Source organism: Ambystoma mexicanum, chromosome 7p (assembly GCF_040938575.1).
Source record: "Ambystoma mexicanum isolate Mex_15411 chromosome 7p, UKY_AmexF1_1, whole genome shotgun sequence".
Lineage (NCBI taxonomy): Eukaryota > Metazoa > Chordata > Amphibia > Caudata > Ambystomatidae > Ambystoma > Ambystoma mexicanum.
In genome coordinates, this window is record NC_090939.1 from 892,837,098 (window position 1) to 892,851,165 (window position 14,068).

The following is a 14,068-nucleotide window of genomic DNA, read 5'->3' on the forward strand; positions in this document are numbered from 1 at the left end:
TAGCTTCCAACCCCAATGCAAGAGACCCCAGTCAGTAAACCGTCCCAGAGGACTCCCAGGACAGGTAGCCCGACAGCCAACAAAGGGGGGAGGGGTGGGGCAATGGAAGGGATAGTACAGAGCAGGAAGGACTTCCAACAACCAATAATCTTAATCTTAATCTAGGAAACCGGGTCCAGCCAGAATGGCCAGATCTGGTTCCTACAATACATAGAGGTTTACAAGATGGCACATATTTCTCCCCCCACCCCCCCCATCATTAAAGTAGACCTGCTACACTCACGATAAACAGAGCGGAATTGAGGGGAGGAACAGGTTGTCCTAGACATTGCATTAAGATGGGCTGGGGGTAAGTCAGCCCACCAATCACAAAGTGGTTTGAAACTTTTGGGTCAGCCAGCCTATCGGGCTGGCCCCAAAACCTACCAAACACACAAGACCACCCCCATAGGATGTGTAGTGGCCATGCTTGAGGGCAGGGAGGGATCTAAACCAGCCAAAACCACTTTGCATGCTGGGCTTAACCCTTTAAGTGCCATGGGTATTTCTCCCCAGTGCCAGGGCCTTTTTTGGTGATTTCGGTATGTGGCCATTCAATGGCTTTTAACTTTGTTACATGAGATATCTCGGCCAAATTTGGCTCCTTTTTTCCCCCACATGTAGGGGGTCGTAACGCCACCCAGGAATCCCAGGTTGCTGTAGGGGGGGTGAGAGAAAATAAGCAAAAAAGGCGAAAATTTTGGGTTTTTTAAAAAAATGCCAATAAAATGATGTACAAAGAAGCCTGTGGTTTTAAGAGCTAGGAACAAATGGTTTGCTGTGCTGAGTTCCCCAATTTCCTGGCTTTCAAGAACAGGTTGAGTGGAAATGGAAAAAAATTATTTTGATATGGTGATCAACCGTTTTGTGAGAGGTAGGCGATTTTGGCCATTTTTGCCAATTGGACATGCATTGACTGAATGGAAGAAAAGGGCAAGAAAGCAGAATTGGAGGACAGAAAGGCATATATTTCTGAAAAGTAGACAAAATTCCAAGTTTAGGCAGGGGTGATTTGCGTAGGTCAGGCAACAACTAGGTAGGGGAACTGCCATCGATTGGGGGAAAAGCTGGAAAATGACCGAAAAAAAAGATGTGTTGGACATGGTTGGCTTGGTACGGCAATGGCTTCTATGAATTTTGAGAAAAGCAATGATCCGCTACATTCCCGACTCTTGCAGTTAGGAGAGCACACATTTTTTGTAGTGTTTCACAAAACAAGCAATACCACAAGCCAAACACTGAGCCATGGTACACAGGAGTTTTACGCTCACGGCCTGACCAGACGCACTTAGCATGTGTAAATCGGGAAAACCAATGTGGTGAGGAACGGTAAGCATACATTTTTTGAAAGAGCACAGGCAGACCTTTTCAAGGGTAGGTGACTTGTGCAGGTTACAAGTGTATGGTGGCTAAAGCAGCGACTAAATGTACGTCACATTTGGGAAATGAAAGGGTTGTGAGACAAAGGGCACCAGCAAATGGGTCAAAACATTATGAAAACCACACAAACACAACACAACACATGGCCTACCGTCCCGCGTTCCCACAGGTGTCCCGATGAAAATGGTACCTCACATGTGTGGGTGCACCTACCTGGTTCCCAAGGGGAAAGCCTAAAACACAAGTAACCCCAAGTCTGTTTTCAGAGCGGAATCTCAGACATTCTGCCGACAGGCACAACATACAGATATGGGCCTCGGGTGTCCAAGCCACCAAGGAAAACAGGGAACCCCATGCATTTCCGAAAAGAGGACACCCGTGGGAATCCCCAGAGGTATGATTTTATGCACATCGCCACAGAATTTATTACCCAGACAGCCCCACAAAGTCCGAAATGTGGGGAAAAAACGCTTTCCCCCCCCGCACATTTCGCTCGGCGCACCCCTCGAAACACGCCCCCAACACCACATGGCCTACCGTCCCGCGTTCCCACAGGTGTCCTGATGAAAACGGTACCTCATGTGTGGGTGCACCTACCGGGGGCGCAAAAGGAAAAGGGTAACCGACTGGTAACCGCAAGCCTTTCACCACTGCCCATTTTGTTCATGTGGGCAACCTACAGATTTGGGCCTAGGGTGTCGAAGCCACTGGGGAAAACAGGGAACCCCATGCATTTTCCAAAAGAGGACACCTGTGGGGAATCCACAGAGGTCTGCCTTGTGCAAATTGCCCCAGTTTTTATTAGCCACAATCCCCGACAAAGTGCGATATTTGGTAGGGGAAAAAAAACACAATGTTCACTTTGTCTGGGGTTCTGGGTAATAAATTCTGGGCCGCTTCGTGCAAGTCAGACCTCTGCGCATTCCCACGGGTGTCTTCTTTTGGGAAATGCATGGGGTTCCCTGTTTTCCTTGCTGGCTTCGACACCCTAGGCCCAAATCTGTAGGGTGCCCACATGAACAAATTGTGCTGTGGCGAAAGGCTTGGGGTTACCAGCGGGTTACCCTTTTCCTTTTGCGCCCCCGGTAGGTGCACCCACACATGTGAGGTACGTTGTTTGTCGGGACACCTGTGGGAACGCGAGAAGGTATGACATCTGTTGGTGGCGACATGTTTCGGTGAGTGGACACAGGGAAATGTGTCTGAAATTGGCTGGAAATGCAGACAATCCTCAGACATTTCCCTCTGGCCACTCACCGAAACACACCGCCAACAGCACATGGCCTACCATCCCGCGTTCCCACAGGTGCTGCTTTTAAGGGGGGCTGAGGGGCACCCTAAATTGGCGGCGAATGATGTACTGCAACGGGGGTGGCCCTCACCCCCAAATGGAGGGCCCCACCTCATGCAACCCTCCCTGGGGGCAGATGGGGGGCCCACCTCATGCATCCCTCCCTGGGGTCAGATGCCCCTTCCTAGGAGCAGATATCTGCACCGAGTGAGGGTTACAAGGGGTGCCCCCTTTCTACTTCGGTTGGGGGGCATCCCCCCCCCCCTTCCATTCAGTAAAAAAATCCATGGTGGCTAGTGGCCCCCCCCAACCCCACCGCTTACCCCCACCCCCATTTCCCATCATTTCACTTTTTTTACCATTCCCCTGGGACAGATGGGAAGCCATCTGCCCCAGGGTTCACATGCATGTGCCCCCATGCTTTGGGGGCCGGGAGGGGGGAGAGGGCTGCTTACTTGAAGCAGCCCCCTCCCCCCCACCTCACAAACGGATCCATGGTGGTCTAGTGGGTTGCTGGTCACGGATTGAGCGCTCTGAAGTGATCATCTGCCCCCAGGGGTCTCTGCCGCTGTGGCCCCATGCCTTGGGGCCACGGGGGGGGGGGGGTTGAGAAGGGGGCCGCTTACCTAGTAAGCAGCCCCCCCCTCCCCCTGCATCACAAACGGATCTGTATTGATCCGGTGGCATTGCTGCACGCGGATCGCACGCCCTGCGCCCGATCCACGGGCAGCAATGCCACACAATGGGTATCGTTGTAAAGGGGAGAATCTCCCCTTTCCAACGATACCCACCTCGATCTCCGGCTTGAAATACAGCCGGAGCTCGAGGTGGACAAAGAAGGTCTCTTACCTTCTTTCTTCCCCGCAGCAGCCGAAAATGGCTGCTGCAGGGAATTTACTTTGTTTCACGCCGACGTGAAACTCAAGGTAATCCAGCCCCCTGGCAGTAACGGGGGACCTCCCCCTCACAAAGCCCGGGGTTTGATTAGTTTTGAGCGATCCCTGCTTTGCAGGGATCGCTCAAAACAAGGTGCCGAAAAGGACGAGCTATCTCGTCCTTGGCACTGCGTGTGCACCGTCAAGGACGAGTTAACTCGCCCTTGGCACTTAAAGGGTTAAAGTGAGCCTATTTGTGCAAAGCAGCTATTTTGGCCAGTCTCATGGTTTCTCCAAATGAAGGAACACCAAAGACAAAATGGCAGCGAGCAGGACTTGAAAAATGTAATTAGTAGCCCAATGGCTAGCAAAAAGCTACTCTGGATGACTAATTCAGTTCGGCATGCAGCTCTGTTGAAGGAAAACCTAAAATTACAGCTGTCCAGACTCCTCCCTAAAACAAAATGTAATGCGATCCTATCACTAGGGCAAGATTTGTTTTAAAAAGCATCCATGTTCCAAGTACCATTTGGAGTATATACTAAAAGGGTTGCAGTGGCAGGGGACACAGGCAATAATTGATGTAGTAACCCTGTGGCAGACTACACAACCCTTGTTCTGTTGGTATTAGGTAACCCACCTTTTGGTATAGGTTTGTACTACACACATTGATAGGGTGGCTGAGCAGCCAGGTTTACCTCGAGAGGGGTAAATGTGAGCTGTAGCACGAATACAAGGTTTGTAGTTTAACAGTTTTTATATAAGCATTCTTTAAAAAAGGGCAATATATGTAGCAAACAAATACACTTCAAAATACTCTCAGAATCTACACAAAGCAAGTAGATACTCTTTAGATATGCTTCATACACACGTCCTACACCCTGAGGGGACTTCACGAACGAGGACAGCATTGGCATTTAAATAACACTTACCAATCATATCATACTTTGTAAAATTCTGAGGTTGTGGAAATGAAAGTTTATAGGTTCTCAGAGCATGAGAGGACTGTTAAATCTGCCAATGAAGTCTAGATTTAAAAAAAAAAAAACTTTCCCATGCAATATTAGTCAAAAACCAAATTATCACCTATGAGGGACAGTAAGAATCAAAGTCAATGGACTAGAAGCGTCTGCAGGGAGCTAGGGCAGCCAAAGTCAATTGGAGCAAAGTCTATGGAGCTGAGGCACTTCTTAAATAGCAAGTCTAGTGTTGTAAAACACTGTAGGGCCACCTACAGCTGTTACTTTAAGCGCTGAAATGAACTCTAGAAAAGCAGCTACCGCAAGTCTCAACTGAGAAAAGCAAGCTACAGACAAAGAGTTAAGTGCCCCCCCCCCCGTCCCCCAAGTCAGAACAGTACCTTTGGTTAGAAAGAGGATCCAGCTGGCTTCTATCTGGTTGCAGTAATACAAATCCTGTGTTCCTGGGCCTCAGTCGTGTGGACAAGTGGGAGGGTGTCTGGAGGACTCCTGCACAGCAATTCGAAGGTCAGCAGCAGCTATGGGCTCTATTCGGATCAGCGGCACCGCGGTTTCAGCGCTCTGTAAACACCACTGCAGATCTTGGACACTGGTTGGGCTTCCTTCACTCCTTGAGTCCTGCACGCTGGTGAGGAGACTCTAGCTCTGGTGGCAGTGATTTAATTTTCCTACCATTGTGTTTTTCTACCGCAGGTTGAATCCTCAGTTGCAGTATAGCACCCATGGGGGACCATTCTGTCAAAATTGACCCGTTCTTTTTTCGCCATTTCTTGTTAGTGAGGTCTTTCTTGGGTTTTACTCGGCTTGCCAACCAGGTTTAACCCTTTAGTTCATTTTGCCTTTGGCGGGCTTCAGTACTGAAACCCACCTCTGGCTCCAGTGTGTGGCAGGGCAGGAAGTGAGTGAGGTGTCGAAGCTCCCTGTCCTTATTCTCCTTGGTTACCTGAACGCATACAGTGCCAATTGGCTGGCTCAGGACAGCCACCCTGCTGTGTGAGCGTCAGCTAGGCTGCGTATGAGAAACCTGCATAAAAGGCAACTCTTCTTGAACTGAAGACAGTCGACCACTGGACAGCCATCCAACTAATGAATTATGAAGAGAAGCTTGCTGCATCCTCCTGGACCATTGAACTGCCCGGTGAAGCCCTGCTGCGCTGAAACTGCTTTTCCGAATTGACAAGATAAGCTCCGGAGAGGACGACTTCTTCCCTTCGGTTGGTGGGACCAACTAACCCCAAGACTAACTTTGCTGGAGGACCTTCCCCAACTGCTGTACTTCCTTGCTGCTGCTGGAACAGAGTGCCAGGGGTTGAGAAATTCATAGTTGAGTGCAACATCTTTAAGCCGGACCGAAGATCCTGAGGACCCTCCTGAAGCAGGCCGACCCAAGCTCGAGTCACCTCACCAGAGTGCTGGACTCAAGGAATGAAGGAAGCCCATCCAGTGTCCAATAGCCGCGGTGGTGCCATTTACCGGTAGCTGAAACCGCGAAGTGCGGCTGAACTGAAAAGACCACGTAGCCGGGGACAACCTTCGAACTGCAGTGCAGGAGTCCTCCCTCTTGTCCCCACGACTCAGGCCCAGGAACACAGGATCTGCAACACTGCAACCAGAACAGAAGCAAGCTGAATCCTCTTCTTCTAACCTAAGGTACTGTGCTAAGGGTTCCTCTTGTCTAACTTGCATTATCTCACTTAACTTGCAGTAGCTGCTTTTTTGCAGAGTTGAGCTCACCTCTACCTTTCACAAGTCTAACAGCTTGTGGCCCAAAAGTGATGTTCTACAAACTCACTTTGTGGAAGACTTTTGTGCCATCTAAGTGTCTCAGGTCCATAGACATTGTTCAAATTGACTTTGGTTGTCCTGGCTCCCTGCAGACTCTTCTAAACCATTGACTGATTCCAACTGTCCCTAATAGGTGATGCATTGGTTTTTAACTGATATTGATGGGAAAGATTTTATCTATACATCTTTGGGAGATTGAAAAGTGCTCACATGTTCCGAGAACCGGTTCACCTTTTTCCTTCCCTCAGCCTTCCCTTTCCACAACCTCAGAATGCAAGTGCAAAAGTGATATATAAATGCCAATACTGTCCAAGTAATTGAAGTCACCTCAGGGTGTAGGAATTGTGTATGAGCATCTGTAACAAGTATCTACCTGCTTATCTTGCTCCTGAGAACGTGTTATCAAGTGTATTTTCATTGGTGCACATTGCCCTTTATAAAGAATGCTTATTTAAAACTGACTGATAAATAATTATTTTATTAGAAAATCTTGAGTAAGTGTTTTTTGGATACTTGCATTTGTGGATTTCGATGCTACAGCTCACATTTACCCCTCTTGAGATAAGTCTGGCTGCTCAGACACTATCAACTTGTGTAGTACAGACCTATACCCATAGGTGGGTTTCCTCAATACCAAGAGGACAAAACTGGTGTCTCCCACAGTGTTACTGCATACGATCTTGCCTAACATCCACCAGCCATTTAAAGTTGAGGGCAACAAAAAATGTTACATGAGTAAGTAGGAAAAGGGGCTACTAAGTAACCCGCCAGCACTCCACATAAGATGGGGTAAAGTCAATTTCCCTTTACTATTCTTGGGAACAGTATTTCACCCAAGAAAAGGTATTTAAACCTTATGAGAAATCTAAAGAATTTCTCCGACACTGTAAGGAAGGTGCTGTGCTTCACCACACAAATAGTAGATGCGTAGGGAGTTTGTCAGACTCCAAAAATGAAAGGAATCACAATCGAAATCTGGTCAAAACACGAGTGAGAAAAAGGGCTCACTCTAAGGTTAAAAAGTAAGTCCTAAAGTCCAGCAAAAGAGCTGGGCATCTCCACGGCTGAAGGGAATTAGCACCGAAATGATAATTCCCCCCAACCTGTCCTTTTGGACTGCTAAAAAGCAGTAAACTATCCAGCACTAGGAAGCGGGTAGTGGCTCCTAAAAGGCAGCACCTCCCAAAATGGAATTCTGTCCTGACAGCAAATATAGGAAACAATGAAGGGAAGCAAAGTCAAGCTTTTTCAATGCATAAGCAACTATATTGGAAAAAAAATTAATTAATTAAAATCAGCCAAGAGTAGGTTTTCCTTAACTCAGGACGCCTGCAAAAAGTAAAGATAAAAACGTGCTGCTGACTGCATCCAAGAACCACCAAGTAACATGAAAAAGTAAAGTGAGCAAAAATAAAAGGACCTTGGGCATCATCTCATGAGCAGAGACACACACACACACACACACACACACACACACACAATCCCTCAAAGGTGTTGCAAGATGGCACAATGGAGATGGTGTGTTAACATTCAGGTGCATCTAACCGTTTCAAATGTATGCCAAGTATGTCAAAATTCAATCGCAGTAATCAAAAAACCTATGCATTAGAACCAAAAAGGTGCCACTTGCTCAAATTCTCTTATTCAGCATGCCACAGATTTAGAATATAATTCTAAACTAACAACAAAAGATCAATGGATCCAGCAAGCAACAGTTTGAAAAGTTAAATGCAGAGCAAATGTTGAGTAAATATTAACTTTAGTTAGCTACATTAGATTAGTACCTGATCAAACGTCAGCGAAAGCGTAGCTTGCTTCAAAATAAGGGAAATAGTTGGAAACGGCGTGCAATTCCCCTGCGAAACCACTTCGGATGGAACCAAATCAAATACATCTGCCAAAGTCTGCAAAGAAAAGCAATATTTACATGTTTGCATCAAACGGTGCACTGCACAAGAAAAACAAAACCTTTGGCCAATTACAAGAATAGCATGTCTTTATATACAAACTCTTCAGTTCATGGTTACAGCATACTTCTAGATTCTCATTACAAGTAATTTGTGTTAGGCAAAAACAATATGACAAATATTACATGCCTGTTATAGTCTGATGATTCCATCTGCTCAGATGAACATGCTTTGCATAGGTCGCCATATAGTGGTTGGTGCAGAGTATTGCAGGACTGGTTTTCAAAATCAAAAAGGGACGTCCGGGATTGTCCAATGCTATCCCTACTGTGATATTCACGAACACATGGTCTAAGCGTTGAGTTGCTCATTTTGTTTCGTTTCCGACAGGAAGATGCATGAAGTGTGTTTTGAGTACAGGAAAATTAAAGTGCATTTCGTGTATGTCCCTTGTATTCCCAACGAGGGGAGGAAAGGTGAGTGCATAGGACTATGCAGATCCAAGCATCAGAAAGACAATTACAGGTATGCAATATCTCTTCTGAGGATTGTGGATCTGCTTCGAATCACATGCTTTACATACAATAGTGAGCAGTACCGGGTGAAGGAGGTGGACTAATAGAAGGAACAGAGGCAAATAAATGTTTTAGCACTACCACTGAACGTGTGCACTGAACTCCATGCGGCAGCCCTCCAAAGGTACATTAGCAGCGGAGGTCAATGTAGCCCCTCCTGTACTACGTGTGGAGTGTGCTTTAGGTGTAAATGGCAACTCGTTGGAATATATATCTATATCACTCCTGTATGCATCAAGATATAGCCTTTGAAAAGGATCCCTTTGCTACCGGATGCTAGGTAAACAAAGAACTGACCAGTTTCCACGAATGGTTTTGTTTCGTTGAGGTAGTACAGGACTGCCTCCCGATCATGAAGTGTATTGTGTGCTCTTTCTCCACAGTTTTGAGGGTCCGGAAAGAATGCTGGTAATTGGATTGACATGGAATTTGGAAATACATTTTGGTGCGAAACATGATGCGTTCTTGAAGGAATGGTGCGGTCAGAAATATTATTGTCCCTATGTTTCGGCAATGTGTTTTGAACCATACGTTGATCGATCGTACAAACATTTCCTATGCACCTTACTGGAGTTTGTCTTTTGAACACAAGCAAAATCAGGCAGCAGGGCGCAGCCATTTTGTGATATTCTTATCCGTTGCTGCATCGCCCTTGGTGAACTGCCTTTGCAGCAGTAAACTAAATCAAATCCCCCCCCCCCACCCCTGAGCCAGACATCACTAGACTCGTACTGCCCATTTCACAACGCCAAAGCACGTCTCATGTCAACATGCTCTGCGCTAATTACGTGTCGCCATGGAAATGGCAGGACGCCTCTTTCCTCAATAAGTATAAACAAACCGTTTCACAACACAAAACAGCAGATTTTCTATTCCATTCCTCTCACTGTATTTCTTTGAGTATACTGTGACTTGTTTCTGTGCTCTGGTCAGCTACCTTTGTTGCTTGTAGCCCGTGCAACAGATACCAGTATCATCGCTATAAATTATTTTCGTTTGTTTACCACACAATGGCAACAATAATGCCCTACCAAAACGAGCCTGAGTATTCCGAGGAGGAATTACTGGAAAGAAAGATGCAGAAACGATGGGCTTCGGAAGACAGTTGGGAGGACGATTCAACAGATCAAGAGCCTGAGCCTAGTCACATGGACAGCGTCTCCACCTGGTGTACCTGCAATGCCAACCGAGTTGGAGAACTGTTGCTGCAGAGAAAACTCTGGATGCTTGTCCTACATATCACAAGGCGAGCCTCAGCCGCAATGCGTTACCGAGCTGCCAAAATTCAGGGCAGCCTGCCTCACACGGTCCGTGTTGAGGATTTTGATGGTGCTTATGCACGAACTTCGCACAACAGTTCGCCCTTGTAATCCAAGTAACGAGTAAGTATACTCTGGTTGTGATATCAGTTAGGCCACTACTATTTCACAGTTGTCTCCTAAATTCTCGTAACTTCAATATCAATCTAGTCTTGGAATTCTCTAGTAATAGTCGTATAAAAGTCGTTCAATATTGTGCAGTGTCTAGGTAACATTTGTCCTAGCAAAAATGCCATTCAATACAAGAATTGTCATTGACAACTAAGGTTTAATATACTTATATTGGTCATTTAAAAACAGTTTGTATCTTTCTCTTTCACAGGTGGTACCGGCTGGTGGCCTATCGTTCTTTTACAGAGCAATTACTAGAGAAATCCATCAATTTATGGATGGGCAACATAGGGTTTACACTAGCAAGAACCCCAATCTATCCAAATCTGAACAGTTGGCACTTCAAGAACTTGCTGCGGACAATACGCTTGTTATAAAAAGGAGGCTGATAAAAGGAGGTAATAGGAGGTAATATTGTTATTCTTAACAAATCTGACTATATCAGCATGGCCCAAGAACACCTAGCAACACCAGGCTGCTATCAAAAGCTCACCCATAATCCGACGACTCGGACCGTCCAAGAACTTCAGACACTGATTCAAGAGTGGTACCAGCGAGGTATGCTGACTGACGATGAAAAACATTTCCTGATCAATACTTATGCCCACTTGGTACTTACTATCCAAGGTACATAAACCTTTCACCAATCTACCATCTGTAAGACCCATTATGAGTGGCCAATGAGGGGGCCACTGAGAACCTTGCAACTTATATTGACTCCTGTATCAAGGATTTAGTACCCACAATACCCGCATACCTGAACGACAACTCATACCTTACAAATTCTAAATATTACATGGGAATCGCACTATTTTCTGGTTACCCTAGATGTTACTGCACTGTATACATTCATCGAGCATACATTGGCACTCAAAACAATAGATCACTCATTTAGATCCCACCCTCAACCACAATCAGTTTTTATTTGATGATCAATATTACACCCAAACCAAGGGAATTGCTATGGGTGCAAAGTATGCCCCCGCCCTAGCCAATTTATTCATAGTGTATTTTTAAGATCTTCACATCTTTCAAAATAATCTGTATAGCGAGTATATCCCCGTTTGGGGAAGATACATTGACGAGGTCTTTGCAATGTGGGCCGGTACACATATCCAATTCAATGACTTCATGCAATTTCTCAATCAGAATCAATTTGGGATTGAGTTTACTGGACACATTGATACTACAGAGATCATGTTTTTAGAACTAAAAATCTACATAATTGACAACACCATACAAACCTGTACATTTCGCAAAGATACTGCTGTGAACTATTTTGCATGCAAGAAGCAGCCATAGAAAAAATGTTATTAACCATATACCGCGTGGGGAATTCCTAAGAGCCAGGAGGAACTGTAGTGAAGATGAGCAATTTGAAGTAGAATGTAAATCAATAGGAACCAGATTCAAAGAGAGGCTATATTACTCCAATCATTCACAAAGCATTACGGAATGTGAAAACAACGTCGCAACCCTTTCTCCTGTCACAGACCTCAGGAGAGCAAGCTAAAAGCTCCACTGGATTTCCGAAATATGTCAACTTTATCACTAAATTCGCCAGTGATTCTAAATTCATTTACCATATCTTGAACAAACACTGGAACCTTTTACTATTCGATCCAGACCCGGTAGCCTATATTACAGAGAAACCAAGGATTATTTTTTCAAGAGCTCCGACTCTTAGAAATATACTTTGTCCCTCTTTCTTGAAATCTGGTTCCAACAGACAGGAAAACTGGCTTACTCAGAATACCAAACCTATTGGCTTTCTAAGTGTGGGACATGCAATTTTTGCCAGTTTGCCCTGTCTCCCACCAAAGTCTTCTCGTCATGGTAATTTGAGAGTTAACATCACAGACTTCATTAATTGCCGCTCTAAGTACATTATATATGTATGCAAGAAAGTGTATATTGGCAGTACCATCCGGGAGCTAAAATAAGGATTAGAGAACATCTAGCTAACCTGAATAGTCAAGACTCGTCACACTTTATTTATATGGACAAAGGTTGGTAGCGCAGATAGTGAGGCATTCCAAACCTCTTGTTTTTACCTTAGGAAGGGTTTACGAGAAATTACCCTTCTGCGCCCTACTATTGACGCATAGATTTTGATTAACACTCACCAAAACCAGTACGACTTTGCGTTTGTGCGCAGCTCCCCATTCAGGATAATTTCTCTGACACTTCACCACTATTTCACAGTTGTCTCCTATATTCTCGTAACTTCAATATCAATTTAGTCTTGGAATTCTCTAGTAATAGTCGTATAAAAGTCGTTCAATATTGTGCAGTGTCTAGGTAGCATTTGTCCTGGCAAAAATGCCATTCGATACAAGAATTGTCATTGATAACTAAGGTGTAATAAACTTATCTTGGTCATTTAAAAACAGTTTGCATCTTTCTCTTTCACAGGTGGTACTGGCTGGTGGCCCATCGTTCTTTTACATGGTGGCTTCATGGGAGTCTTGGACACTGCGTTCGACGAATACCCGCCTGTGTCGTTGGTGCCATTAGAGAAACTTTCCCCAGTGAGAGCGGTCAGTACAGGGGATTTTCTCTCTGTGCTGCAACCAGACCTTTACAATGTGTAGTAGTTTTGTGCCATCAAAATAAGAAACTAAATTAACACAACATATTTTTTATCAATGGTGGTTTCAGTTTTTCAGTGAATCAAGTGTCTCCCCATTCAACAGTGTTCCGGTGCCTTGTCTGCATGTCCCAGGCCCATCCATCCCCCCCCTCCACTATCAAAGGCAGTTGGCACCAGTGGATGTGCGCTGCCAAGGGGTGCTGTCAGGGACGCGAACGGCCAAGGTGCCAAACACCATGTACAATTCAAAGCCATCTTTCGCGCAGGAGTCGTGGTTCACATGCCCTCCTCAGACCCCCGCGTCTCCAGGCAGGCTCCCATAGAAGCAGGCGCGCCCCCGCAATCCAAGTAATACCACGACATATACATGTCATTCATTCACATACACACCCCTTTTTGAAATTCCTTTTAAACACTTGATATTTATCATGAGAACATCTTGGACCACTGCAAGTCAACTCGTGAACGTGCTACCCGAGAACCCCGGTGACCGATGCTAATCTGCTCGTCGACATGCTATCTGTGAACTTGTGACCGCTGCAAGTCAACTCGTCAGTGTGCTACCTGTGAACATCTCCCTGTTCTCCTGCCACCAACTACTCTGCTTGCTGAATCCAACTGTTGGTCAAGGTAAGGGCATGAATCTAATCATAGCCATCTATTTCGAACTAACATACTCAGTGGTGCTATGTTCATTCGTCTCATTGCTATTGACTTGAGTTATCGATATATCAATTTTCATCAGTGTCAATTGTCATCGAATTGCATCCTTCGCGGACCGTGTCTATAATATAAGCAGGTTTCCTTTTCATGCACGATAGTACATTCAAGGGACGAGTAACATGTTCTGACTTTCGTCACATCAATGAATTGTTTATGAAAAGAATTGTTCGATGATCTGGACCTTCTGGGTGTCACCTATACAAACTATGCAGATGACACTCAGATTCTCATCCCACTTTCGGGGATTATGAACAGGATTTGGCCTTGGTGAACAGGATATACCTAATCATCCAGGCATGGATGGCCCGCCGTGGTCTATGCCTGAATGATGACAAAACGGAACTCATCATACTGGGGAACACAAAATATCAAAAGACTGAACAACGACTACTCATCATTTGTCATAGATGGCAACACCATTAAAGTAGCGAAGGAAGTAAAAACACTAGGTTTTTACCTCGACTCTTGCCTTTCTAACAAAGCAGGTGAA

At 45.4% G+C, this 14,068-nt stretch overlaps 1 protein-coding gene across 1 annotated transcript in view; it reads right to left on the reverse strand.

The window, feature by feature from the left end:
* Positions 1-14,068, reverse strand: part of LAMP1 (lysosomal associated membrane protein 1) — a 436,503-nt gene that overhangs the window by 207,147 nt on the left and 215,288 nt on the right. Inside the window, exon 6 of the mRNA XM_069637150.1 lies at positions 8,135-8,254. Coding sequence (XP_069493251.1) covers positions 8,135-8,254 — 120 coding nt within the window. The remainder of the gene's footprint in view (positions 1-8,134; positions 8,255-14,068) is intronic.